Source organism: Ursus maritimus, unplaced genomic scaffold (genome assembly GCF_017311325.1).
Source record: "Ursus maritimus isolate PB19 unplaced genomic scaffold, ASM1731132v1 scaffold_31, whole genome shotgun sequence".
In the NCBI taxonomy this organism is placed as follows: domain Eukaryota; kingdom Metazoa; phylum Chordata; class Mammalia; order Carnivora; family Ursidae; genus Ursus; species Ursus maritimus.
Genome location: NW_024425675.1, coordinates 27,703,281 through 27,730,821, shown reverse-complemented (window position 1 = coordinate 27,730,821; position 27,541 = coordinate 27,703,281). Strand labels below are relative to the sequence as shown.

Here is a 27,541-nt window from a genome sequence, read left to right as displayed (position 1 = left end):
GGGTCTGAGGACCTCTTTTTTTTTTTTCTTTTAATTGAGGTGAAATTCACATAACCAGAAAAAGTGTACATGTCAGTGGCATTTATTGTATTCAGAAGGGTGTTGTGTAAAACATTGAATAATCACTCTCTGCAGCTCCGGTTAACCACTAATTTGCTTTCTGTCTCTATGGATCTCTCGGTTCTGGGTATATCATATAAAGGGAATCATACATGACCTTTGTGTCTGGCTTCTTTCCCTTCGCATGTTTCCGAAGCTCATCCACATTGTACCGTGAATCAGTACTTTATCAATATTTTACTCCTTTTTATGGCTGAATAATACTGCAGTGTGTGGATAGACCAACCACTAATCGCTTGTCCCTTTGTGCATTGATGGGAACTTGGGCTGTTGCCCTCTCTTAGAAATAGTCATGTACAAGTTTGTGTGGTCTTCACCTCTCTTGGGTATCTCTTGGAATTGCGGGATCATGTGGTAATTGTGTGTTTCATGTTTTGAGGAACGAACAATCTGTTTTCCGCGGTGTCCGCACCTGTTACATTTCCGCCAGCAATGTACGAGAAATCCTATTTCTCCACATTTGTTATTCTCCTTTTTGCTGAAAGTCACCTTCATGGGTATGAAGGGGTATCTCACTGTGGTTTAGATTTGCATTTCTGGAACGACCAGTGATAATGTGTTTGTTAACTATTTGTCAGGACCTCTGTACATTATTAGAACGTACTGAGGAGGGGTGCCTGGGGTGGCTCAGTCAGTTGAGCATCCAACTCTTGATTTTCACTCAGGTCATGATCTCAGGGTCGTGGGATCGAGCCCAGGCGTTGGGTCCTGTGCTGGGTGTGGAGCCTGCTTAGGATTCTCTCTCTCCCTCTCCTTCTGCCCCTTCCTGCTGCCCCCACCTCTGTGCTCTATCTCTCTAAGAAAAAAAAAAGAGTATTGAGAATCCCAAAGAGCTTTTATCTACTTTCATCTGTGTAGTTATAGCTAGTGATACCACATGCAGACACTAAAACCAAGAAATTTAAAAAATATTCTTTATTAGTTCTCTTATAAACAGTAGTAATACTCATTACATGTTAACATCAGAGAGATGACATCATCACATATCATGTAGTTTCTGGAAAACTCCACCATACACTTAGAGTGAGCGTGAAAAAGGTAAATAATATCTTAATTATTATTTAATACATTTGGTCTCATAGGTCTCCCCCCTGCCAAAATGAGTCATGATAATTCAATTCAATTTTACTCAAGATAAGTAACACTTAAAAAAAAATTTTTTTTTCCTGGTCTGAGATTCCCCTCAACCCAGAAAACATGTACTTGGGGGCACAGGGAAGTGGACACTGGAATCTGGATTGTACTTGGTTAGTCACAGAAAGGGCAGAAAATGGTTCTTTAATCTGGATATGGCCCTGCTGATGCCTGTCCATTTTTAAAATAACACTTTTCTGGCCTTTCAGAAATGAACACCGGCTGGTTTTAACCTTTCATTAATCTCCTTAATCATGTGATTTTTGAGAGTGGATGGGCATGGAGACCTACAACCCAGTGGTTCTCAAAGTGTGATCTCCAGGCGGGGCCAGCCTCAGCAGCACCACCTGGAACTTGTTACAAGTGTAAATCCTTGGGCGGCCTGCACCTGCTGACTCAGAGACCCTGGAGATGTGCCCCCCCCCCCCGGTCTAACTGGGCCTCCAGGTGATTCTGATTTGCTAACCATGTTGCTAACCGTTTGACGGCTACTAAGGGGTGACCTTTTGCATGTTACCTTCTGTCAGTGTGATCTCCCTCCCTGCGCCACACTTCCTTCTTTCCTTCCATCTATAAACATTGAGTGTTTCGATCCCTTATCAGTGCTCTTATGACTGATTCGGAAATGTAGGCATTTGCACGGGACGTGTCTGTGAAATCACACTCGTGCAGACCAAATTCAGAGCATCATTTAAAGCAATCAGAAACGAACCGGTAAAAGGGGGGTGTTAGTAACATACAGGTGGAGCTTTCTACTAGGTACAGTTTGTTACCTGGGACGTAGTTTCCCCTTCTTTTCCCAGCGTACCTCTAGTAAAATCCTTTTAAACACTGAGCTCTGAGATCCACAAAGGCGTGGTTGCCCTCTGTCGGTGTTACCCAAAGATTACTCTGCTATGGCTTCTGTTTAGAAATTCAGAAATTCAGATGGAAGTGGAAGGGGGCTAGTTTAGAGGACTGAGCTAAGGACAAAAAGATTCGGAGTTCTTAGGAGGCATTCCTGAAGGAATGTGGCCAGGAGAATGGGCTAATTAGCCAGAAGCTGGGGAAGGATCTGCGTCCATCACAGGGCGGGGTCCAGTCACGTAGGGTGGGGAGTGTGTGTGTGTCTATTTACATTGGTGCTGGGGTTTTCCTTGGGATTTCTAAACTGAGAAGTTAGGGTGAAATTAATATGAAGCTACTTTTTTTTGTACCGTATATGGTGGTGTGGAGAGAGTCCCATGCTGTTCAAGCCTGAATGACCATGTCCACATGAAAATAAGACCTACAGTTCTGGCTGTTCCTTCCTGTTCCACCAGTGACCTTGGAGCTGCTGTGCGGAAGCAGGTCGAGTTCACTCGTTGATACTACAGAGCTGGTTTTGTCATGAGGCTGCCGCTGCCTATGTGTCAGCATGTGACTTCAGAGTTTTCCAAAACCCAAGAGATCACGGGAGATGCTTCTTGGGTGAGCGTTCGACTTCTTTGATTTTGCTCATGCTCCATGACTTCTGTGAGCTGTTCTTGGCTTCTTACCACTTCTGGTTTTCTAGATGGTTCTTCTACTCTTCCTCCTGTGGTGACACAGCCAAGTCAGTCATAGGTGTAATACTGCACCAAGAAAAAAATGTGATCCCCATCCTAAGCTGATGTGGGTAGAGCCTTCAACATAACCCCCCACCGACCTGTTCACTTAAAATTCCACCCCTGGATCCTGTCCTCTTCCCGCAGGCTGAAATCTGACCCCAAGGCCTCCCTGTCCCTCCAGAGTCCCAGACTGGCTGCCCCGTGGTTCCTACAGCACGGTGATGCAATCATTGTGCAATGAGTACACCTTCCATTTCCTTGTCAGTTCCAGGGCTGGGTGGTTCCAGGGGCGGAGGCTGGGTTAGGTGGTTAGAAGTGTGGAGGCTGGGTCGGTCTCAGTGAATGGACTGCAGAATGCGTCTGCTTTGGGGCTGATCCCCTGAGGCTGTCCTGCTGTTTGCATGTATTTCTTCCTGGTGTATAGAGGCTAAGGGGTCCCCCTGTCACTCTTGAAAATCTGGGGTCACCCCTGCTCCATCCATCTTCCTTAACCCTCACTGCCAATCAGCTGGCAAGTCCTGCTAATTTGACCCCCTTAATGTATTTCTTGATTCTTCTTTTCCTCCTTTTTAATGTGTGCCCACTGACCTAGCTCGTGCTCACCTCGTCTCTCTAAATATGCTGTCATAACTACCACCATGATTCCTTGGTCTCTTACATCTAGCCTCTGCTGTAGCCAGACTGTCCGAAGGGTCTGTGCTACCATTTGTCCTGTAGGTCAAGCTTCTGTGACTCTCTGTTGCCCCCAGGATAGGGTCTGAGCCCCTCTGCCTGACCTGGTCTTCCATGACGTGGTCACTGTCCACCCCTACAGCAGCGCTGTGTCCGCTGCCCGTGCACCTCGAAGCCTGGTGTTCAGAACTGCCTGACTTCTCCCGGCCATCGTTGTGGCCCCTCACACCGCCTTACCTCTCCCCGCGCTCGCCCCGCCTAGCAGCCATCTCCTGCCCTCCTTCACCTGGGCACCATCAATTCTAAAAGCCTTGCTGGCACCGCCTTGTAGGATTAAGTGTACTTTCTCTTTGTTCCTATAACACCTCAATCTCGGGCTTTAAAAATTTGTGCTTGAACTCTATTTGTTTCGTTTTCTCCACGGGTCTGCAAGCTCCTCAGAGCAGGGACCGTTTGTATTCATCTTTGGGCCCCTTGCAAGAGCTTGGCACATAGCAGATACTCTCATGATAGTGTTGTCTGTTTGTTTGTTTCTTAAATTGAGATACAATTGACATGTAACATTGTGTAAGTTTGTGGCGTACAACGTGTTTATCTATTTTTTAGTATATTGTATTTCTGTATTGCAGCGTGATGGCCACCATAGCGTCAGCAAACACCTCCATCGTGTCACCTAATTATCATTTCCCTTTTGTGGGGAGAACATTTAAGATCTAGTCTCTTAGCAACTTTGAAGTGTATAATACAGTATTGTTGACTATAACACTATGCTGTGCATTAGATCTCCAGAACTTACTCATTTTCTAATTGCGAGGTTGTGCCCTTTGACCAACATCTACATAAGAGATGTTCTATACATTTTTTTGAGCTCTACGGAGGACGGTAGGTGCGGAAAAGCGATAATAAGTGTGCTCAGTGATTTTCATGAGTGGAAAGCTCCTAGTTCCTGGCCCGCACTGTACTGTAAGAACTTTCTGATGATGGAAATGTTTTGTATGTGTGTTATCCAGTAAGGTAGCCGCACGTGGCTGTTGAACACTTGACGTGTGGCTAGTGTAACTGATGAACTGAATTTCTAATTTTATGTCATTTATTTACGTTTAGACTTAAATACCCACATGTGGCCTGTGGTTACTGTGTTGGACGGTGTAGTCCTAGACCTTCCCCAGCCCTGACTGAGTCCACAGGATTATCTGATCACTTCCTGCCTTGCTCAGAGCTCTCCCGGGGCAAGGCTGGGAGAATGGTGTGCGGGTAAATGATTAACAGCCAGCTCTTTGAAACAGTTGGCCTATTTCCATGGTGTAAATACTCCCACCACACCCAGTTTCAAGCTGCCAACGTGACAACTGAGTACAGGACTGGGAAGAGGTACACAGTAGCAGACCGTCCTATTGCAACGCCTCGATACAGAGACAATAGATCTAATAACCCGAGGACAAATAAAGTAGTAAAATCATTAGAAAGTGGCTACTTTTGAATATCTATTAACTTTGTTTTTAATATAATCTGTGTAACTAGGTTTATATACTGAATTTTCAATAATGGCTGTGCTTAAGAACAGTTCACCAAATTCATGAAAATTTAGCTTTTGGCGGTCAGGAGCTGGGGTAGGCCAACAGCTGTTGTTTATCACCGGCTCCTAGTCATTGTACACCCCCCCGGGCCCCCCCAGAATTGTCAGATGTAGGATTTCTGTGTGGCCACAAGAGGGCACCACCAGATGAAATTAGATTCTAGGAAGGCTTTTCTCACTGCTAGAGCTGGTGGCAGAAGGCAGTTTGAGGAATGAGTGTGGGTCTCCTGAAAGATCGTAATTCTGGCAGAGCTTGTGGGGACTCACATAGTTTCAGGCTGTTTGTTATGTCACAACCTAAATTCCAAACGTTTGCCACTCCCAAATAGCTCCGTCCCTTTGTGTCTGAAGGCTTTTCATCTTGAAGCTACCGAATGAAAGTTTCCTTGAGAGGTATTAAGTCTTGTCGGCGAAGGGCGGGGAGGACCGACCGCATGTCGAGTTCCCACAATGTACTGACTACTTGACACACTTGATCTCACATAATCCTAAAATAACGCCTCAGGAATCAGCTAATACCGTGGAGAAGTTGGTAGACTGTCAGGTATTTATGTGAGCAATTCCTAATGTAATGACCCTAGGGGCTTCGCCTCTGCATCGCAGCAATTGGCACTTTTTAACTCACAAGAGGGAACTCAGGAGTACTCGTGGGCCTGGTGACCAATATAACAATCCAAGCAATGTGACGGTTTTTCTCTGCCTGGGCTAACTGTAGGATCTAAGAGCTCTGGGATTGGGTGGGGGGTGAGTCTGAGTCTTCTCAGGGTCTTCCTGGGGAGTTTGTATCAGGGTAGGTTAGATGGCACATTGGTGGGATGTCCTCGATAGTCAGGAGAGTGACCGAGGAGGTCTGCAGTCCACTGTTAAAGGGAGGGAGAAAGTGGCCTTTCTCTGTGTGTGCGTGAAATGAATTCACTCTCTTGATGCTTCATGCTGTCTCGTGCAGTGGTTCTCAAAGTTTGGTGCCTGGAACACCAGCGTCAATCTGACCTGGGAATTTGTCCGAAATGTAGATTTTCGGGCCCCACCCCAGACCTGCTGAATCAGAAACTTGGAAGGCAGGGCCTGGCCATCCGTGTTTTAACAAGCCCTCCAGGAGCTTCTGATTAACAAGCCCACTCAAATCTGGGAATTACTGGCCTAGCGCAGAGTTGTTAAGACTGGATGTGTATGGGGCGCCTGGGTGGCACAGCGGTTAAGTGTCTGCCTTCGGCTCAGGGCGTGATCCCGGTGTTATGGGATCGAGCCCCACATCAGGCTCCTCTGCTATGAGCCTGCTTCTTCCTCTCCCACTCCCCCTGCTTGTGCTCCTTCTCTCACTGGCTGTCTCTCTCTCTGTCAAATATATAAATAAAATCTTAAAAAAAAAAAACTGGATGTGCACGTACTCAGCGCCTCCGAGGAGCTTTAAGGAAATACCAATGTCTCAGTCACCAGAGTTCATACACTGTATGATTCCATTTATGTGAAGTGTCCAGAACGGGCAAGTCCACCGCGATGGGGAGTGAACTTGTGCTTTCCAGGGAATGGGGGAGTTGGGGAATTGGGGAGCACAGGGTTTCCTTTCGCGGTGATGGAAATGCTCTGGTGTGTAATGAGATAGTGGTATGTACAGAGCATCGTCAAAAACCACTGAATTACGCACTTTGAAATGGTTAGAATGATGAATTTTATCTCAGCTGAAAAAACAAAAGTACTGATGTTCTAGAGATTCTGGTTGGAGAGCAAGATTGGTGTTTAAAAAAAGTCTCTCCTGCTTGTTCAAATTGGCAACCACGGTTGAAAATCCGAGTTAATGCAACCTAAGACCACACGTGGGTCCCGTCCCAGTCAAGGGGGTTCCGGTCTGACTGTCTGCAGTAGGTACAGGGAGGAGCTCCGGAGAGGAAAACTCAGAGGGATGCTGCCCGTTGTTCCCTTCCAGCCACGTGATGGGAGCAGAAAGGTCTTGGGCCCTAGATTCAGGCTGCGGTTTTGGCCTCCTGCAGTCCTGTTCGCATTGCTTGATCTGGGAACGCGTAGCTATTTCGAATGTTCTGAGAAGTTAGGTTGTGAGAATGTTTATTAGATACGCATCAAGCCTGGCATACAGTAGGTGCTCAACCAGTGCTAGTTTCCTTTGCTTTCCCATTTCACCACACTCTTGTTGGGTGCTTTGGGAATGTGTGGCTTGGCCAGTTCTCTCTCTACTGCTCCCCAAACCACTGCCGGTTAGTGGGAGAATGGGGTGGCCTGGGGGCGAGGGGATCTCTGCCTGAGCTCTTCCCACACCGGGCTCCACCCGCCAGCTCCTGCCAGGGCTTCGTGACCATGACCATGTGGGACTCACCATCTCCGCTGCCAGGTGAGCCCGCTCAGAAGGAGGACGCTGATCAGCAGGAGAACGCAGCCGGCCACTGTCGACAGAGAAGCAGTTCAGCAAAAGGGCCTACTGGGCTGGGTCGCAGAGCAGGCTGAGAAACCCCCCCAGAGCAAGGGCTTCCTGAAGAGGTGAGCGCTGGTGTTTCTGCCTTCCCTCCCAGAATGCAGCTCCCACCCTGACATGATTTCCTAGGAGACTCAGGGACCAGGGCTGGAGCCCTGGGGAGGTGGGAAAGGGCTTGGCGCCTTTCCACTCTCTTCTCGAGAAGCTTGGCTCTTTCTGAGGAGCGTGAACTCCCTGACAGGCACTATCTTCAGAAAGGTTCAGAGGCCTCAGTTAAGGGGGCCACCAGGGAGGCCCACAATGGCTGAAGGAAATGTCGAAATACAAGGAGAAATGACAGACACATGAGCCTCTCTTGAAAGTGTTCCTATTTCCCAAATGCTGTGTTCCTCTGGTGCTGGGGCAACCTCCCGCCAGCCCAGCTAACTGCCTGTCTTGGACGGGCTTCACAGCGCATTTTTTCCTTTTCTTCCCCAAGCTCTCTTGGCACATAACTGACATATAACATTGCGGACGTTCACGGCATACGAGGGGTGGGATTTGATGGGAGCATACGTCACAACACGATTAGCACCGGAGCACCAGCCAAGACCGCCGGCCACCCCTCCTGTCTACCATTTCCTTTTTCTGGTGAGAACACGGGAGATTGACTCCTTGAGCAAATTTCGGGTCTACAATACTGTGTTGCTAACCAGAGTCACCATGCTTCCCATTAGCTCCCCAGAACGATTCATCTTCTAACGGGAAGTCGGTGTCCCTCCACCAGCATCTCCCGTCTCCCCCCACCCACAGGCCCCACAACCAGCGCTCTGCTCTCCGTTGCTATGAGCTCGGTTTTTTCTCACGCCCTCAAAGCCTGTTTTTCTCTCCTACCAGGAAACGAATGTAGGGTTTACGGGATATTTTGTCATTTAGGATCCGTTCAGGAGGGCTTTCTTGGGGTGGCTTTGAGACGTCACAGCCCGCTTACTATGACCGATTACTATGAGTTTGTGTTGTTAAAATCCGGATTTGTCCTTTACTCGTGTAACTATTACACAGTGTAAGGAGGGGGCATTTTAAACTAACTGACTAACCGACTGACCCACCAGACCGACCACCAAGCAACGTACCCCACAGTCTCTGTCCGGGGTGCATTTTGTCCACAGAAGGCACAAGGCCTACCCACCTGCTATCTGATACTCGGTTGTGAATATGAACGACTCTGCGGAGGTAGCCACTTCCGTGTGTTTGTGGAAATCTGTGCAGAAAAGAGATGAGAAGATGCTCGGTTTGTGCTGGTTATCTGAGTGCACTGGCTGGAGAGCTTAGGGCCTCTCGTGAGTGGAGCCTCGGAGCCCGACGGAAGGGCATGACGGACAAGCCTGCCTTCTTCTGCCTTCCGGTGCCAACCTCAGCCTGGCTTCTCCTGTTGCCAACACTTGCTTTTGACATGTTTGTTTGTGATTTTTAAAGATAAATTTATTCGTTTGAGGGAAAAAGAGAGAGCAGGGGGGAAGGCAGAAGGAGAGGAGAAACTTGAACAGACTCTGTACCCAGTGTGGAGCCGGACACGGGGCTCGATCTCACGACCCTGAGATCACGACCTGAGCCGAAACCAAGGGTCAGATGCCCAACCGACTGAGCCACCCAGGCGCCCTGCTTGTGACATGTTTGAGGGTTGGGGGTTGGAGGGGCAGGCGCCCAGGAGGGGCTACCCCAGGCCAACTGTGTTTGGTCTCTTGCTTGAGGACCCGAGGGCCGAGCTCTCACCCTCCCAGAAAGTCCAGCCTTACCGGTAGTACTTGTCATTTGCAAGGGGGAGGAAGTGTCTCTCCCAGGAGCACGGGTGCTTGCTTGAGGCTCTTCTTCGTCATCTGGTGGGGAGAGGAAGTGATGAGGGTGGGGGCAGCGGGTTTCCTTAGCTGACCCCAGACACGCTCAGTGGGGTGCGGATCGCCCTTCTCAGCACGTTGTCTGGGGGCCCCACACCCTGCGGCTAGAGCGGGTCACAGGCGTGCAGGGAAATGGGCCCAGCAAAGCCGAGTGGGAGGGAATTTTGACCCTGATCTGCTGGCTGTGGAATCCCGAGCAGCTCCTTCTCCCCAAGCTTCCCATTCAGCCCTGGTTTCCATCTGTGGCTTGGAAACAGGTCATGATAATCCAACCCCACGGAAACATCAAATGAAGCAGACATGCTCAAAAGGACAGTTTCTCTCGGTGACAGGTCCCTGGTTCTTTGTGGGTATTTCCAGTCACCCAGGACACGGCCCTGCCCTGCCGTCCTTTTACGAGGAAAGCGACACGTGTCAGCCACCGGGCTCCCAGCAGGCACACTGTCGGGGAATGTCATCAAAAAGACACGAGTGCCAGTCGACCCATGGGCTGGACCCAGGCACCTGCAGGCTCCTCACCTCCTTCCCTGTCCTCGGAATGTGGGTCCCGCTTGCCTTTCCCACTCCCAGAGGCTGCTCCAAGGACACAGCCTTGAGCAGTAACATGGTGTTGAGAACATCCGCAGAGCATACGTGACTGAACCCAGTTAAGGCCTCTTTATAAACATGTAAGTTCTGGGGGGCGAGCGCTGGGATCCAGTCCTCTTGCTGCCGCCCCACAGGTAAGTTCCCTCTGCTTGTTCAAACTGCGGCCTGCCAACTGGCCTGCCTCTTTCTCCGGTCTCTGCCTGCACTCCTTATGGGGGCGGCTTCAGATTTCACCCAGGAAACTCCCGGGAGAGCTATGAACCAATAGGCTGTGAGCTAAGAAACCTCTAACATGAAGTTTAAATCTGAGCGGCTTTTGGTTGTAAAAATAGTAATACGCTTTCAGAATGAAAACAGTAGGCCTCTGCATGGGTGAGTTGTACGTGCGTCTGAATGAGCGCGTGTGTGCGCGTGCACGTGCCTGCTTGAATCAGCCCCTTCCCTGCACATCTGCACTTGTATCAAAGCCCAGGGGGGATTACACGAGGAGAAGGAGCACGCGAACAGTGCAGCGCTGGACCGATAATGAGTTTACATTATATGTCAGTAAATCAGAAGTGTGTGGGGGGCAGGCTGGACTTGCCCTTTTGAATGAGAGGAAGTCCTGGTAGCTTAGAAGACGTCGAATATCAGGATTGGCTAGGACGGGGCAGCTTTGTCTCCGGTGAGATAACACCGGGGGAGCTTTGGGGCACTTGAGAAATCTTCCCTCCTCTTCCACCTTCTACCATTTATCCTCACTCAGGGTACAGGGAACCCGAGGTGATAGAGACCTTAGTTTATCTGGTCTCTTTTCTAGAGTGAGAGAAAGAAGAGGCCCAAGGAGAGGAAGTGGTTTGCCCACGGTCACGCTGCTGGTGGTCAGGAATTCCACTCCACTCAGCCTGCTGGAAAAAGCAGGGCAATAGGCCCAAGCAGGTGCCTCCATACCTGGAAACGGACTGTCCGTCCTCTCACTTATGCACTTGAGCTGGGGCTGTGACCACTGGGTCTTCCCTGAGATCCTTTTGCAGACGCTCTGGGCAGAACCTCTGTGTAGGGCCCTGAATCCCTGCGCGCACTGGTAGTGAACCGTCTGCCCCACCGCGAAGTGGTAGATTCTCTTTGGATCTTCATGTTCCCAGGAAGGAGGCTCCCTGCAGTGACCTGCAAGAGGGAAAGGAAGTTCTGAAGGCATTGTGAGTGAATCGGAGTTGCGTCTTCCTAGAGACTGGACCTTGGTTCTGACTGTTTTGTTCATTCATTCATTCTTTCTTTTATTCAACCGATATATACTGAGAATGTCTGTGTCAGGAACTTTGCTAGGTGCTTGGTGGGAGGGCACACAGACCCTGTCACTCCCGTGGGAGTGGATGATGGATTGAATGAGGAAGACAGCTGAAGGCAGAATGTCCAGAGTGTTATCGCTGAGGAACAGACGCTTGCTATGGGAACACGGAGGAATGAGCAGTTACTTGTGGTGATGGCGAGGGTTCTCGTGAGAGGGCAGGAATGGGAAGGGCAGTCTCAGCTGAGGGATAAAGGTAGTCTCTAGCCCACTGGGGCCAATGAAGGGTGAAGGGTCTCCCTGGCTAGGGGAGGAGGCACATCCCCCCTTGGGGGCTGCTGGTCATCTTGGGGCCATGGCTGAAGGACTGGAGAGAGAGCCAAAGCCAGAAGGAGGGGAGGGCTGAGAGAATCTCGGGGAAATGGAACCTGATCTCAGATCACACCATGCCTAAGCCTGCACCCTGTGAGCCCTGCCGAGGCCTCTGAAAGTTCCCCATGCCCTCAAACCTTCCACTCGCCCAACTAAAACCCAAGCCAGGCTGGTCTTGTAACCACTGATCATGTCCTGCTCTGATTTATCCTCAGGATTCCCTACCCCACCCCAAATCTGGATATACGGAACCACATGTACCCTCTCTCCCCAGACATGTGCTCTGACCTTCCAGACCTTCCACAATCCGAATACCCAATATGACCTTTAAAAGTATCTTACATGTAACCCCCTGCCCCAGAGGGAAGCTGAGAGCAGTCCTGTCCCCAGTGGTCTGCTATGGTGTAGCACCTTGCAAATCATGGCTGAACTTGTGTTTTCATCTCAGAATAAAATTTCTTTTACCTCCAGTGAAATCCATGATGGTCTGAACCTGTTTAAATTACGTTTGCTTCTCTCAAATGAAAACATCCCATTAAGAGCATCTGTGGCCAGAGTGAGTGGTTATCTCTCAAATAAGAACAGCAAATATTGGGGGAATGAAGCATGAAAGACTATGGACTCTGAGAAACAAACTGAGGGCTTCGGGGGGGCGGCGGGGGAATGGGATAGGCTGGTGATGGGTAGTAAGGAGGGCACGTATTGCATGGTGCACTGGGTGTTATACGCAACTAATGAATCACCGAACTTTACATCAAATAAAATAAAATAAAATAAAAAATTAAAAAAAAAAAAGAACAGCAAACATTGACCTCCTGAGAAACCTTGGAAGAACCGTTCAGTGTAATATGGGAAAAAGAGAGAAAAACAAACAATTAAATGCGTTTTGAAATGCCATTCAGCCCAAAGTTGGAGGTACAACATAAAAACATCATATTGCAACAGTGCCCCTGGATTTGTCTTTTTTTTTTTAATAATGGAAGCTGCAAATAAATTAAAATTAATTTAAAACAAGTGATTAGTAGAAAGATCCCTAGTAAGACCTAAGGTCTTCCTCCTAAATGAGCGTTTAGCCAAGTCTTTTAACTTCTCCGTGTCTCATTTTCTTCAGTAAATCACAGTAATAATCCTGCTCCCTGGCTCACTGGGTTGTGAGGTTTAGAAGAAATTATATACAGGATGATAAAGTGTTTTTGGAAGGTAATAGAATTAGCAATAGGGTCTTGTAAAGGTCAGTGGGTCCCCCAGAAGCTCAGGTTTTCCTAACGGGCTCTATGTCCTCGTGGTGTGAGGACCCGACTTTGGCGTGATTCATTTTGCAGTTGTGCTCGCTCCCCCACATCGCATGAGCTAGGACGTGTTTGTCGGCGGCTTGCACGCTCACCCACGTGGCAGGCAGGCTTCACAACCCTGTTCATAGAAACATTTTGGGGTGAACTACTTTGCGGGCAGTTGATTATCTCGCACGGAAGGGGGGAACACAGAGCATTTCCTCCAGGGCAGGAACGGCTGTCTACAGGGCTGGGCACAGGAGTTCCAATCGACCTGCTTTTGAACTCAGTTCAGTTGAACTGGGTTGAACTGAATCGAGCCCAGTTCTACTCCTCCAGCTCCCAAAGCAGGAGGAAGCCCAGAGCCCATGTTGGCTTGAAATGCTGAGTGGCTCCAGAGCCCGCAAGCATGACACAGTTGTTCTTGTTTACCTGACGTCCTAAAAGAAGAGGATCGTGGGACAGACCTTCCTCCTCTGGGGAGCAGAGTATATCTGCAGGGGAAGAGCTGGCTCCCAGGCGTTGGCCAGACCGCCTCTTACCTAGAAGGTTACCTTGGTCCCCGGGCGGCGTTGGGCTCTGCATTTCCTTCTGTTCTTTGGGTCTAGGAGTAATTTGTCTTTCTGTGCTCTTGGAGGCTAGAGAATATAGATAGAAAGAAGCAAATAACTCCACAGATGCTTAAAATAGAAAAAACACTCCTTGTGTATTCATTTATTCTAAGAGTGCCCTTCCGCTGCCTGTGACACGTCAGGCAGTACTGGGGGGCAGGGGTTACAAAGAGGAGCCACACACACCCTCCTTGCCCGTGGGGTGCTCTCAGCGGGGTCTGGCAGTATTCCTCTGCATGACGTCAGAGGCCCACCACGTGTTTCTGAAAGAACTGAAAGATCGTCTGGTGTACGTGTGTCTCCCCAAAAGGGGCTCACTCCGGCCATCCACCTGCCAGCCTTGTGCGAGGGTGGGGCCCGATGCCGGGAGGGATGGTGTGAGTCAGCCACCACCAATGCCCCTTGCTTCCCTAAAGCAGTCCACTTAAAAGGCAAAGGATTCAATCTTTTGGAATTCAACAGGACACTCCTCTCTATTGTGAAGACTTTGGCAAAGGAGTTGAGTATGGGCACCGCTGTGAGCAACTCGGGATTCTAACTGAGGGTCGGGGGAGGGTCTGCTGGGAAAAGAGGCCACGGGTGCTTCCACAGCCGTCTGCAGACCTTGCAGTCTGTGCCTGGTGCAGCTGACACAGAATTCACTGTGGCTCACAGACACCATCTCCAGGGCTAAGGAACAAAAGGACAAACGGACCCACCACTTTTCACCACGTTCCATTATCACAGAGTGGACAAAAAACCTGGTAGAGAAATCAGGCTTGTGAGAGAGCCTTCAGGATTCGATGAAGAGCATACAATAGCAAAATCAGCTCAACTTAGATTCAGAAAGTCCCTCGGGGGTCACTGCCTCCGCATTCCACTCCAGGAAGGTGACCTGCCTGCAATCTCCGGGCAAGGGCAAGCGGCTCTGCCTTCCCTGCTCGCCCTCCCCAGCAGCGATGAGGTTCAGGACCCTTAGTCCTCTGCTGATTCCAATCACGTCCAGCAGTGAGGGCCACAGGGCTCTCAAGCCAGGTTATAAAGTCCAGAAATAAAGACGTTCAAAGGGAACAGCTTCCTCTTCCTCTCTGCTTCCCCAGTGCAGATTTGGGGCCTTGCCCGCACACCAGCCTGCCTTGCCTTTGGGCTTGATATTCTCCTTGCTCCCCCAGCGCAGCCAGGGTCTTGCAGGACTGGAACAAGGGGACAGAGGGGTCTTTGGGGGACTATTTCTGAAGCTCTGGAATGCCAGTTCCTGACACTGGGCAGGGCAGACCCTGGACCGACAATCCTTTCTGCTTGACCGTATATTTGCCCTCCGAGGAAACGCACGAAAGACGTGATGGCAGCCACGTTGAAAATTTCCGTAATAGGGGCGCATGGGTGGCTCCGTCGGTGACGCGTCTGCCTTCGGCTCAGGTCATGATCCCAGGGTCCTGGGATCGAGTCCCACACCAGGCTCCTTGCTCAGCGGGGAGTCTGCTTCTCCCTCTACCCCTCACCCCACTTGTGCTCTCTCTCACTTGCTCTCCCTCTCTCTCTCTCAAATAAATAAAAATCTTTAAAAAGAAAAGAAAAGAAAAAATTTCCGTAATGGATAAGATGCTCCAACTGAGTAGCACGAGCTTCTCTTCCCGTTTTACTCTTATCAGGGAAGGAACTGCCTCGCCCACTGCCTCCGCTCTTGTACCCAGAGCTGCTTCCTTAGGGTTGGGGAGGTGGCGGCTGAAGAGGAGAGGGCGCACAGCGTCGCGGGGGTTGCTGGGAATTCGCGCGGCCATGTTTGCTGGGGGGGAGCTGGGAGCGGCCGACGGCCCGAGTCAGCACACGGGCGCGTCAGGTGTGAGCTTCGGAGAGCAAAGCGCAAGACAGCGAACGCGGCCTGACAGGTAGATACTCACTGGGATTGCTATTATTTTTCTTATTGCTTATATAGGCTCATTCTGACTATTCCTTTTAAATTTTTTATTTCTAAAAAAATTGTGATGAGCTAAGCGTAGCATAAAACTTGCCATAGCAATCATTTTTAACCTACAGTTTAGTGGCATCAAGTGCATTTACTTTGCCGTGAAGTAGACTTATTTTCGAATTGTTCAGTAATGATAAGTATAACATCTGTTCCCGCTCTCCCCGCAAGATGTTAAGTTCTTAGAGTGCTGGGTATCCCGAGGGCCTAGATCAGTCCTTGGAACCGGGAGGCACTCCTTAAACACTGGTCTGGTGAATTATTTTCCAGGACCCACTGAGGTGAGTTATCGTGGAGTTTGGGCTGGCCAGTTTTCGTCTGTAGGGCTGAGTGAGCAAAAGCTGAAGCTTGCTAGAGTTCTTCTCTCTCCCTCCGTGTCACCAGAGGAAACACTTACATGTACTTCTGCACTGGCATCTGTTTTCCCAGGAAGCGTGGCTGGCGTTTCCCGCACAATGCATGAAGTTGCTTAGTCTGCGGTAGCCTCTCTCACACCCACAATTTAACACCGTGCCCGTCTTGTACTCGAGAGCTCTGTATGTGGCGTGCTTGAGGTCTGGCGGGTAACCGTCACACAGGTCTGCAAAGGAAAAGAGGCGTGCTAGGAGTTCAGGACGTTCCACTCGTGCACTCACATACTTAACCCTGCGATGATGTCATCACACATTTCTTCACCTTCTCTAAAGGACTTTTGGGTACCCCACCTCTTCCTAGAAAGAGACGAAGGCTGTTGCCACTGTCCTTTAGAAACCTTGGTATCAGAGACGGCTCAAACTTTGACTTCAACCAAGTTCCTCTCCAAATTGCAATGTATTTCAAACTCAATGAATAGAAGTGAATGAGGTTTTATTCTGAATATGCCTTATGCTGAATAAGTATAGAAAGAGAGAAGAGGACCAAAGGGCATGAGGAAAGGAAAGGAGGAAAGCCATGTAAATTTAATTGAGGGACATGTGTCAGTGATAAATACTTGTTGGAAAATAAGGATTGTCAGAATTTCTATAATTAGTGATTTTGTACCGTTTTCTTTTTTTTCTTTTCTTTTCTTTTCTTTTCTTTTCTTTCTTTCTTTCTTTTCTTTTTTTTTTTTTTTTTTTTTGAGAACTATGTGTAAAGTGCTCCACCCAAAGTCTGGCAAGTAGGAAATGTGTATTTTTCACCCACCCACCCACCGCTGAGTTTACCAAATTCCTTCTCATATCACAAAGACTTGACCTTTTCTCAGCCCCCTCAAGAATGGACACCGGTTTCCCACCAAGGACACCAGAAATAGTGGCCAAATGCCCAGGTATTAAGGAAAAAAAGGGCGCTGCTCAAATCAGAAAAACGATTCCATTGCATATCTTCCAACAAGTCCTGCTTGTTGGAAAAAGCCTGCTTGTTGAGAAAAGCCACAGGCTGGATAAAGAAAGTGGCTGGAAGGATCACAGGAAACAGGAAAAGGGGAGACGGCACTGACAGCCTCTCCCTCCACCAGCACAGGCACCAAATCCAGGCTGGTTGCTGCACTCATTGCTGGCAGACGACAGTCACCGATTGCTTATTAATCATCACTCCATTAGAGTGAAGCTTCTCTGTCCTTACGCTGTACCCAGCATCTCGCCACATCCAAGACTCAGGACACTCCTGAGCTCCTGAATCACAGAAGGTGAGTAGAGTGTGGACAGCTCACCCCATCTCTCACCAAGAAGGGTCTAAATGGAAACAATTTGAATGGCTCAGAGGGCCAGCGATTGTAAAGGGACATGTAACATATACACTGAATAAATACTGGTAATCATAATAACTATAATAATAAGGCAAGGAAGGTAGCATGGTGGAATGGGGAGATAAATGGGCTTCTAGATCCTAGCTCTACCAGCTTACTAGCTATATAGTGTCATTGCTTTTACTTATCTAAGGCTTGGCCACTTTTTCTGTAAACTAGTATTATAATCATCATCACCATTTTACTGTTTGTTTTAAAGATTGCATGAAATAACGTACAAAGGTAACTTGCAGAGCACCCTGCACATAATAGACATAGAATAGATCCCCATTCTTCATCCTTCCTTTTTCCCTCTGTCCAGGAAAGGAGAATGGTAATTCAGATAGAGGCAGGGCTGAAATTTACCTTAACCGTTATCTTCTGCAAGAGGTCCTCTCTCTCTACAGCCCATACCCCCAGTACCACTCACGGGTACTTGTTTACCTCAATACCAACCTATGTTTTGAGTATCAGAAGGTAAATCTACTGCTAAAACAAGATATGCATAATAACCCAAAAAAACAAAGAAAAACAAGGCAAGGATGTTCCCTCTCATCACCACTTTTCAACTTGGTGCTGGAAGTCCTGGCTAATGCAATTAGAAAAGAAAAGGAAATAAAAGATATACGGATTGGGAAGGAATAAAACTTTCTTTTGCAGGTGACATGATTGTCTACCTAGACAGTCTGAAAGAATAGACAAAAACCCTTGTGGTACTAATAAGCAATTTTAGCAGGGTTGCAGGATACAAAGCTAATATATAAAAGTCAATGGCTTTGCTATATACCAGCAAGCACAAATGGAAATTGACCTTAATAACACAATACCATTCCCATTAGCACCCCCACAATAAAGTGCTTTTGTAAAATTATATATCAATAAATGAAGAGATATTTCATGTTCATGAATAGGAAGTTTAGATATTGTCAATATATTAGTTCTTCCCGACATGATTTATAGATTATGCAATCCCAATAAAACTCCCAGTAACTTATTGTGTAGATACCAATTCTGATTCTAAAGTGATTCTAAAGTTCATATGGAGGGGCAAAAAAATCCAGAATGGCCAACACAATATTGAAGGAGAAGAACAAAGTGGGAGGACTGACACTACCTGACTTCAAGATTTACTGTCAAGCTACAGTAATCAAAGCAATGTGGTATTGGTGAAAGAATATACAAATAGACCAGTGTAACAGAACAGAAAGTCCAGAAAGAGACCCAGATGAATATAGTCACCTGATCTTTGACAAAGGAGCAAAGGCAATACCATGGAGCAAGGGTCGTCTTTTCAATAAATGGTGCTGGAACAACTGGATTTGCACATGCCACAAGACGGATCTAGACACACACCTTACATCCTTCACAAAAATTAAGTCAAAATGGATTACAAACCTGAATGTAAAACACAAAACTGTGACACTCTTAGAAGATAATAGAAGTCTAGATGACCTTGGATTTGGTGATGACTTTTTAGATGCACCACCAAAGGCACAATCCATGAAGGAAAGAACTGAGAAGCTGGACCTCATTAAAATAAAAAATTTCTGCTCTCAAAAGACACTGTCAAGGCAGTGAAAACAAGCCACAGACTGGGAGAACAGATTTGCAAAAATAGATCTGCTAAAGGGCTGTTATCTAAAATATACAAAGAAGTCTTAAATCTCAACAATAAGAAAATGAACAACCTAGTTTTTAAAACGGGCCAAAGACCTTAACAGCCACCTCACCAAAGAAGATATATAGATGGCAAATGAGCTTATGAAAGGATACTGCACATCATATGTTATCAGGGAAGTGCAAATTAAAACAACAACGAGGTACCACTACACACCTTGAGAATGGCCAAAATCCAGAACAGCAAGTGCTGGCAAGGACGTGGAGCAGCAGAGACCCTCATGCATTGCTGGTGGGAATGCAAAATGGCACAGCCACTTGGAAGAGGGTTTGTACAATTTCTTACAAAACTAAATGCACTCTTACTGTGCAATCTAGCAATCACACTTTTTTGGTATTTACCCAAAGAAGTTGAAACGTTATGTCTACACAAAAATCTGCACACAGATGTTTCTAACAGCTTTATTCATAATTGCCCGAACTTGGAAGCTACGTTTAGCTGTCCTTCGATAGATGAATGGATAAGTAAACTCTGGTCCATCCAGACAATAAAATAGTATTCAGTGCTAAAAAGAAGTGAGCCATCAAGCCATGAAAATACATGGAAGAAACTGAAATGCATATTCCTAAGTGAAAGAAGCCAATTTCAAGTGCTCCATATGTGTGATTCCAACTATGTGACACTCTGGAAAAGACAAAACTATGGAGACGGTGAAAAGATCCTGGCTGCCAGGTGTTAGGGAGGAGGGAGAGATGAAGAGGCAGCATACAAAGGGTTTGCGAGGCAGTGAAACTACTCTGTAAGACACTATCATGGTGGATACGTGTCATTATACATTTGCCCAAACCTGTAGAATGTGCAACACCAAGAGTGAAGCCAGATGTAAACTGTGGCCTCTGCATGACAATGAGGTGTCACTGTAGGTTCATCAGCTGAAACAAAGGTACCACCTGGTGGGAGCTGTTGATAACATGATCATGTGGGAGGCTCTGCATGAATAAGGTCAGGAGTAGATGAAGAATCTCTGTACCTTTTGTTTGGTTTTCTTGTGAACCTAATACTACTTTAAACCATAAAGTCAATTAAAAAAAGAACAACTTAAAAGCAATGGACATTCCCTGAGCTAGATAAAGTAACTGAAGGGGGGAAGAAAGCAACCAGGACTTCCGTTTCCAGCCATGACAAAATTTTGGTACCAAAACTTACCTCCTGCTGAAAACAACTTTAAAACCAGACAAAATGTGCAAAAAAGTGTTTTCAGGCATTTAGTAACAGTGCAGCACTGTATTATTTGAGAAGAGGGACCCGTGACGTGAACCCCAGCATTGCCATGGATTCCTTCATGGCCACTTTGCTGCCAGGTGGCACCAAACAGAACCCAAGCAAAGCCCTGGTCTCACTGACCCAAGGAGGGAAAAAATCAGAGTTCTAGGCTGCTGGCATGGCCGGGATTTGGATACTCCCCCAAACAGACCCACCCTTATAAAGACTGAAATGAAACCTGACTGACGGGAGGACGCACCAGTAATTGAACTGCCTGTAAGAACAAAATTCAATACCTCTTAAAGGAAGACAACATATTCCAGACCTTCTAAAATGTATAATTCATAAGACCCAGCAAGTTTTCAAAAATTCTGGACATGTGGAGAAACAGGAAAATGTGACCCATATTACACTTTGAGGACAAATCAATAGAAATGATCAAACTGATGAGCACGGAGAAAAAAATTTCAAACAATTTGACTAGACCTCCCATGACCTGTGGGATAATATCAGATAGTCTATTGTATTTAACTCAAGTCCCAAATGGGACACCTGGGAAACAGGGTAGCAAAAGGGCACACTGCAAGCTAACCTATCAGTAATTGTATGAAACATGCACCAGACACATAAATCAGAAGATAGAAACTTTCAGACTGGATAAAACAGCAGGCCCCAGCTCTGTGCTGACTACAAGAGAACATACTTTAAATATAAAGACAATGATAGATTGAAAATAAAATATACATAAAGATATATTATGCAGAGGTATGCATAAGAAAGCTGGTGTGACTACATTAATATCAGAAAGTAGATTTCAAAATAAATAGTATTCATAGATGACTTGATTGCTTACATAAAGTTACTAAGAAATCTGAAAAAAAAATGACTACAACTTGGTAAATTTCGCAGTCTTAATATACAAAAATCACTTGTGGTTATTTCTTTCTTTTTTTTTTTTTAAGATTTTATTTATTTGACAGAGATAGAGACAGCCAGCGAGAGAGGGAACACAAGCAGGGGGAGTGGGAGAGGAAGAAGCAGGCTCATAGCGGAGGAGCCTGATGTGGGGCTCGATCCCATAACGCCGGGATCACGCCCTGAGCCGAAGGCAGACACTTAACCGCTGTGCCACCCAGGCGCCCCAATTTGCGGTTATTTCTATATACTGGAAACAACCAATTAAGAAATCAAAAATTTTAAAAACAATTTATTTATGATAACATCAAAAAAGTAAAATACTCATGAATAAATTTACCAAAAACTTGCAAGACTTCTGAACTGAAAACTCTGAAACATTGCCATCATAAATTAAAGAACTATATAAATGGAGAAATGTACAATGTTTATGGATTGAAAGATTCGTCTTTGAAAAAAGACATCAGTTAGCCTTAAGTTGATCAACAAATTCAATGCAATTACAATTTTAAAAAATCCAACACACTTTTTGGTAGAAATTTGGCAAGTTTATTCTAAAACCTCTTTGGAAACACAACACCAAGAATTTCTAAGGCTATCTTAAAAAGAATGTACAAATTTGGAGAATTCACATCATCTGATACTGAGACTTTCTATAAAAGCTGCAGTGAGCAAGACAGTAGTTATTGGTAGAAGGAGAGACAAATAGAGTAATGGAACAGAATAGAAAGACCAGAAATAGACTCACACGTGTACATTCAGTTAATTGTTTTATAAATATGCCATGGCGGTTCAATGAGGGCAGGAAAATCTTCTCAACAAACGCTCTGGAACAAACGGATAAATTTATGGGGAAAAAAGAACCTCAGTTCACATACAAAAATTAATTTTATCATGTAGCTAAGCTTACAAAATCTACACCCTAGGTTTATCCATGGTACGTGTACACATAAAAGTTACAACTATTAAGGTTCTAAGGGCCAATGAAGGCAAATAGCTTTGCAAACCACGGATAGGCCCAGATTTCCTAGAGAGGACCCAAAAGGTACCAACCGTAACAGAAAAGTAAGTCAAAAACTTCTAGCCATCCCAAGACATTAAGAAAATGAAAAAAATAAGTGATACACTGGGAGCATATGTTTGCAACACACACCTCTGACAAAAAGACTTGTCTCCACATTATCTAAAGAGCTACAGATCAATCCTAAAAGGCTAACGACCCGATAAATAGATGGGCAAAGGCTTGAACGAGTCAGTCCTCCAAAGAAGACAGATGATTATCCAAACGCACTTGAAAGGGTGCTCCACATCCAATGACATCAAAAAAAGTAAATTGGAAACCACCATGGAATATTCCATGAGAACAGGTAATATAGGTAAGACTGACAACAACAAAAGCAGAAGAGCAGGTAAAGGTGCCAAAACTCTCCTACATGACCGGTGGGAGTGTAATGATACCATTCCTCGGAAAGCCGAGAGCTGTTTTGTTTTTGTTTTGTTAGTGAAGTTAGCCGTACACCTACCCATCCTATGATCCAGCCATTCCACACCAAGGTATTTATCTAAGAGGAGTGAAAGCATATGTTTACAAGAAGACTTACACAAAATATTTATAGTGGCTTTAAATAATCTCAAAAATATTGTGTTGAACAAAAGAAGATATACACAAAATCATACATACTGTTTGATTTCATTTGTAGGAAGTTCGAGAAAAGACAGAACTAGTATACAGAAAGGAATCAGAGGAGTGGTTGCTTGTGGTGCGTGGGGCCGGCTGAAAGAAGGCAGGTGATGGAAATGTTGATTATATGGGTGTACATATTTGAAAACTCATCAAGTTGTACACTTGAGAACTGCACTTCACTATAATTTTGCCTCAGGAAAATCAGCAAGAAGTATACTTAGCAACTCTTGTAATTATTCATTAGCGCAAATAATCAAGGATTGCCCGCAGATGCATTTGGAATCTGATAACTTAATCAGGAACCAAGAACGTTTCTAAACACCTAAATCTTTTTTAAGGCAAACTGCCTTTGAGGCAACTTTGTGTCCTTAAGAACTGCTGAATTACACGACGATATGCTTTTCTAAATAAGACCATGGAAATTCCCAGAGTCATCACAAATTAGCTTGAATATCTGTGGACATCCATCATGTGGGGACAAGGGGAGTTCCAGAATTTCTTTCTCCCACAGACTTCATTTTCATAAAAACATCTTTCCTGGAATTTAGAAATACTGAAACTTCTCTGATCTTTAAATAGCAAAGAACAGGTAAAGTGCTTGGCTAGAATCCTTTTCCCTGGAATGCCTTGCCGAGGGTGTTCCAGATAGCATCCGAAGAAAGTGGGAGGTACAAGAGTGTGGGAAAGGTAGCCCTGAAATGTTCCCTTTTCTTAATCTAACGGGAGTAAGTCTGGGATATTTTTAGCCTTCCTAGGTATCATAAAAACAAAACAAAGCAACAGCAACAAAAAACTACCCAGCAGTACAACATCTAGAAAAAAAAAGACAAAACCACTGTCTATTCTGAGATCTTGCACAGGAGTAACGAGCGAGAATTCCACGTATATGACTCAGCAAAACGTCTTTGAATACTTTTCCACCATATTATCACTTATAAAACTTCTTCCCACACAGCATGGCAGCCACATCCACTCCCTAGGTTTACTCACTAAAAATTCTGAATATTCTTTCTTGAAATTCAGCTAACAGGGGCTTTTCTCTTTCAGACCCATGTCTTGCTTCTACCAGCAGCTCTGACTTTATAAAAGAAATTGTTCTGTGCTCTCAGTTCTACCCATTCTCCTGGCTCACACCGCAGATGGGCCTGGAGGCTCGGGAAGCAAGCACAAATTTTCTTTCCTTTTCTTTTTTCTTTTCTTTTCCTTTTCTCTTCTCTATCCACCCTGGGAGAATTAGAGTGAGTATTCTCACTGCCCTAAGATCCTCTCTGCTCCTCCCCTCCCCCCTCCCCTCCCCTCTCCTCTCCTTTTCTTTCTTTTTGTTGTTGTTGTTGTTGTTTTCCCCAGAATTTTCTTTAGAAGGTGGGTAGGGGAAGTTTCCTCTCTGTAATTTTTCAGTATTGGTCTGATTCTGGATGTAGATGTCATTTTCTCTTCTGAGAGTAAAGTGTCTGCTTTCTATGGAGTGGAGGAAAATTTCAGATTACTAACTTGGTGTTGGGCGATGGGGGCAAATGCTCAGAGCTTGAAAAATGGAGCTCCGAGGATGGGAGTCCTACCGTAGGCTTGGAGGTGTATTATGCGTGTGGCCTTGCCTTTTAGCTCGTGTACCTTTTATGTGGGCAGAGGGGAAAAGAGACAGACAACACCTATTATTAATCCTGAAAATCCCAAGGGCTTTGGCATGTACTAAGAGGGAGTTAAATTAAGCTTTTCTGACATTGAAAGTGTTTCACATCTTGCTTTGGAGTTTTGCTATGAATAGTAATATGAAAGACAGACAGAATCCGACGTGTTTCACCTCCTTCTCACACTTCACCTTCATCACTGTTCCTGAAAGAGTCATGGGGCATCTTCCCTTGGGATACTCGCAGATTTGTTGCCTCCAGGAATTTCCTACTCCACTGAAGTGCTACGCCCCTTGGGTGCTTTTGGCTTCTTCAGCTGACAGGTCTGGGGAGAAGGGTGGGTGAGGATGAGGAACCCTAGGACACTCTGCTCTTTTCACTGTCGTTTTGTTTGGTTTTTGTTTTCCCTCCAGTGGATTGCTGGAGGCTCAACTTCCCCATCTCACCATGCCCCCTGCTAGGCAGGGAAAGATTCGGCATTTGTAGTTCTCGTGTCATGGGGGACAGGAGTGACAACCAAGGACGGATAGCAACAAATTTAGAAGTTCAACCTGGCTTTTCTGTCACACAGGCATCTCTCAAGCATTAGACCCCACCATCAACCACCCACCACTGTTCCCAGGAGACCCCTGTGCAGCTTCTACTGCTTGGGTTTCAAATGCAAGATGAGAAACTTGGTGAAGTGAGGTGCTTGATTCGTGTAAGGGGCCCCATCACACAGTGGGAAGGATGGGAGCAAGAAATGCAGACCAGGGGTTCCTAATACTAACACTTGCTTGGCAGTTGGTCATTTGATCTGAGAGTGACGTCTAAGGTGGATTCTTTACAAATAGTGGGGCTGTGCTTATTGATGTTGTCCATGGGTGTGGTTCTCAAATGTTACTGTGCGTTCAAGTTGCCTGGGAGTCTTAGTAAAATGTCCATGTGGCTTCGACAGGGCAAGTGTGGAGGCTAAGATGGTTTCTGACAAACTCCCAGATGCTGCGGGTACCGCCACCACACAGCACCAGCGGCTGCCACATCTCCCCTCTCCATCTGCCCCTTTCTAAAGGACCCAGCTGTTCCCCGGTGGACAGGGAGCAGGACTCAGGTGCTGGTGATCCTGTTTACAAAGCACTTTGTTTCCACGTATTTTACTCAGTGTCTAAGAGGGTGCAGTGAAAGCTTACTTGGCTGGAGGAAAGGTGGGTGGGTGAAAAACGGTTGCGGGCTAGGTGATGTGTTTTTCTTCTCTGATGTTGTTCAGAATGAAAGAGAACTCTTTTGGCCCTTGTGGCCAATGTGAGCAACATGAAAGACAAGGAAAATAAAGGGGATTCAAAAGGATGTGGACAGAGTCTGAGATAAGATTCTTTTCTCAGTGGGCGAATCAAGGTCAAGCGATGTTTACCCACAGCCCAGCCAGCACCAAATAGATGGCTTCATTTTTGCCTTCGTTTTTGCCACCAGAACAATTGACTAGGCACAGAAACTTCTAGATGATGATTTACTGAGCTTACATAAAGGGCATAGGATTACGTCAAGAGCTTGGTGCTCCTGATAAAAGAAATAATCTGGTTCCTGACCTAAAGCCATTCACCGCCTATGTCAGATCTAAGAAAAATCCCCCAAACTGTACCTAAGGTCAAAGATAGTCTCCAACTTCCTTGGCAAACACATCCAGCAGTTTGGGCCTTATAGAAAGCAAGTGTTTTGGTACAAAATAAAATACCGCAGGACATGTTGAATATTCCTCTTAATAGGATCCTGGGATCTGAACGCTGAGAGAGACCCTAAAGATTATTTAGGTCCATCCACACATTTTGTAGGTAAGGAAACTAAGGCTGTGTGTCATCCCTCAAGTTTTGGCAAACCTGGCAATAAAGCGGGGCCTCTGATTCCTAGGTCAATTCTTTCCCATCACATAGAATCATAATCTTCAGGAATGAGGGTGCTTTCCACCCAGCGATGAAAGGTTCTCTCTTGCTGAGAGGTAGAGCTACATCTAAACTATCTGGGTCACTGGGAAGTGTTTGCAAAATGTTGTGGTTTAATTCAGATCATTATCTTTGAAGAAGTCAGAGAGCTCAGCTCCTCCATTTTGGGCTATATATGTATATGCTAGTAACTATGATATCCGAGCCCTGCCTGTGTGCTGCTTCTTTGTATAGATTACCTTTTTTTTTTTAAAGACCTTATTTGAGAGAGAGAGACAGAGGGCACAGAGGTAGAAGCAGGCTCCCCGCTGAGCAGAGAGCCCGATATGGGACTTGATCGCAGGACCCTGAGATCATGACCTGAGCTGAAGGCAGAGGTTTAACCCACTGAGCCACCCAGGTGCCCTATAGATTACCTTTAAAGCTCACAACAACCCTGAAAGGTTTACACATAGCAGGAGATTGAAGTTCAGAGGGCTTTAGTAAGTTGTCCAAAGCACACAGCTCAAGGTGGACAGGAATCACAAGAAAGCCTAGTATTGTGGCCCTCATTTCTGCCTTTAAAAGAAAAATCTCACTTTTACTCAGAACATGCTATCAAATAAACTTAGATGTGTCAGGAAGAAACAAGAATGAAGAGGACAGAAGTGTAGAGAAAAGGTTTTCATTGACGTTGGGTCACCATGAACACTCAGAGGACAATGCAGTTGGTTTCTCTGCAGGAACAGGACTGAAAATATTGAAGAAGCAAGATAGCAGGGTCAGGAACCAATGGGAAGAGATGCTATAAGATCCTGGAGGATCCTGGAGGGTCCTGGGGTCCCTGAGTGCCAGGGACTAACCCCTTACAGGCATAACTCGAAGATATTACATGTTTGGTTCCAGACAACTACAATAAAGCAAATATCACAATGAAGCATCTCCAATGAAATTTTTGGTTTCCAAAAAAAATTGTTTAGACTACACTGTAGTCTACTAAGTGTGCAATAACATTATGTCTTAAAAAAACAATGTACAACCCCTATATTTATAGTAGCATTATCTACAATAGCCATGATATGGAAACAGCCCAAGAGTCCATCAGTTGATGGATGGATAAAGAAGAGGTGGTATACGTACACACACACACACACACACACACACACACACACACACACACACAATGGGATATTACTCAGCCATAAAAGAATAAACTCTTGCCATTTGCAACAACATGGATGGTCCCAGAGAGTATTACGCTAAGTGAAGTCAGTCAGTCAGAGAAAGACAAATACCATATGATTTCATTCATATGTGGAGTAAGAAACAAAACAAACAAGCAAAGGGGGAAAAGAGAGAGAGACACAA

General features: G+C 46.0%; 1 protein-coding gene across 2 annotated transcripts in view; it reads right to left on the bottom strand.

The window, feature by feature from the left end:
* Positions 1-1,012: 1,012 nt before the first annotated feature.
* The window catches only part of IL2RA (interleukin 2 receptor subunit alpha), a 52,839-nt gene continuing 26,310 nt past the window's right edge, over positions 1,013-27,541 (bottom strand). Inside the window, exons 2-8 of one of the 2 annotated variants that reach the window (XM_008705408.2) lie at positions 15,821-16,003; positions 13,410-13,505; positions 10,888-11,103; positions 9,271-9,351; positions 8,664-8,735; positions 7,400-7,466; positions 1,013-2,809 (exon numbers count right to left, since the gene is read on the bottom strand). In XM_008705408.2, coding sequence (XP_008703630.1) covers positions 2,785-2,809; positions 7,400-7,466; positions 8,664-8,735; positions 9,271-9,351; positions 10,888-11,103; positions 13,410-13,505; positions 15,821-16,003 — 740 coding nt within the window. In that variant the 3' untranslated portion in view covers positions 1,013-2,784. Of the gene's footprint in view, positions 2,810-6,607; positions 7,107-7,399; positions 7,467-8,663; positions 8,736-9,270; positions 9,352-10,887; positions 11,104-13,409; positions 13,506-15,820; positions 16,004-27,541 lie in introns of those variants that run through there. The other variant, XM_008705409.2, reaches the window with a different exon arrangement.